Below are 1,821 nucleotides of genomic sequence, written 5' to 3'. Positions count from 1 at the left end.
CTCTTTTCTCGTGCCTTCCTTGTGGCCCAGTATAATGCCTTCATCTGTGACATGAAACCTGTCCTGATATTTGCAGAACTGCTCTGTCTTTGTGTTTTTTCTTAAGACAGGAATTGCCTATGAGTGCCTTCAGATGGCCATGGTGATGAAAGAGCAAATTCATCACTACAACAGCAGTGGAGTTATTGGTCGATCTTTATTGTTTCGCCAATACAACGACTCCCTGGAGGCCAAAGACCCAGATCGGTCTCATTGATTTTTTTCACAGTCTGTGGACAGGAGCTGGGCAACTGAAAACAGGGAGAGGAGACACAATGAGGGAGAAAAATATGAGTGGAGAGGAAGAACATAAATCTGGGTTTGAAGTTCATCATAAAGATCAGAAAGGGCGTATGAGACAAGGATTTACTGATTTGGTGAAACAATATATGATAAGGCACATGAATTCAGTCAGATTAAATAAGATTGTCTCAATCATTTTCGTGCAATTCTTGAACATTTATACCTTCCCGTTACATGTGTCCCTTGGTGATTCTATCGCTCAGGAGGCAGGGTTGTCACAAACTTCTCAACATGCATCAGGTCCAGATGCAGCTACATGACATTCCGCAAATTCTGTACTCTCATGGAGCACTGAGGCCACTCAGAGCCGAGTCAGTGGCAGTTCCGCCCTCAGCTTGTGGGTGCTTCCTGATTCTGACACGCCTTCCCTTCTCTGCGATACTTGAGAGATTGCTGCACTCGTCACTATTTGTCATTGTGTGGAACAGCTTTGAACTGGAAACACGGACAAACATTGCTACGGACTACAGATTTACAAACACGGAATGCGCCATGAGGAATCTTCTCGCACTGCTCCTCATCATTACAACAATCTTCAGTAAGTGTGTTTTGTTTTTTATTTCCCCAACAACATTCCAATTACCCTGCCGTAGAGGTTTGCACCCAAGCTGATTTTATTAGTAAAACGACGATGGTAATGATTGTGAGTTGAATTTAGCTTTTTTTTTCCCCAAGGGACTCAGCAAAACTCGGTGGAGCAGCCAGATCTTGAAATGACAGTTAAAGAGGGAGACAATGTCACAGTAACCTGCAGCTTGAAGACAAGCGATTCCACTGCTTATACTTACTGGTACAGTCAGTTCCCAGGGCAGCCTCCACAGTTGATGGTTTACATGATTGCAGAAACGATTCTGAACAGAAATCCTGATTTGTCTGACAGATTCTCATTCAAATTTACGAAATCCACGAAGGTTACTGAGTTAGCAATCAACAGTACTACCTTCGATGACTCCGCTGTGTACTTTTGTGCTATGGAGCCCACACTGATGCAGAGTTATGGCACAGCCTCGACATAAACTCAGCCTGATAGTGCTGGTTAGAGCGTACCAGAAGGCGCTTTCTCACCAATAAACCGAAACAACAGTTCAGCTCCAGATGAACAGTCATATACTTAAGACGAGAAGAATAGTTCATAGAATTAAAAAAATTCCTTTAGATCTATAAAGTACTCCACTATTTTCCCTTCTTATCACTCCAGTGAGTGACCCTTATCCATATCACGGATATTTAATTACACTGGAGAAGTTTTAACAATGCAGTTTTGCAAAACTTGCAGTTCAATACTTTCATTTTGAAATATCAGCTTTGCATTAACAGGAATGGAAAATTGAATAGAAATGCCTGACTTCTACACACGCAGATTTGAATGAATTCAACAGAATGTTACCAGAGACAGCCAGGTCACAGATTTCTATCATATGATCCGCCCCTAGGCGATGAATTAAATATTTTCTTTTTCAACACCTGTGTGAAATGTTG

At 41.9% G+C, this 1,821-nt stretch overlaps 1 gene segment (V, D, J or C); it reads left to right on the top strand.

Annotated features, from left to right (window-relative positions):
- The first annotated feature begins 573 nt into the window (after positions 1 to 573).
- LOC125448937 (T cell receptor alpha variable 19-like) lies at positions 574 to 1,358 on the top strand. The segment is given in 2 exon segments: positions 574 to 880; positions 1,018 to 1,358. Coding segments are annotated over 2 exon segments (648 nt in total).
- The last annotated feature ends 463 nt before the right edge of the window (positions 1,359 to 1,821 follow it).

The sequence above is a fragment of the Stegostoma tigrinum genome, chromosome 43 (assembly GCF_030684315.1).
Source record: "Stegostoma tigrinum isolate sSteTig4 chromosome 43, sSteTig4.hap1, whole genome shotgun sequence".
In the NCBI taxonomy this organism is placed as follows: domain Eukaryota; kingdom Metazoa; phylum Chordata; class Chondrichthyes; order Orectolobiformes; family Stegostomatidae; genus Stegostoma; species Stegostoma tigrinum.
This window is presented reverse-complemented; position numbering and strand designations above follow the sequence as displayed.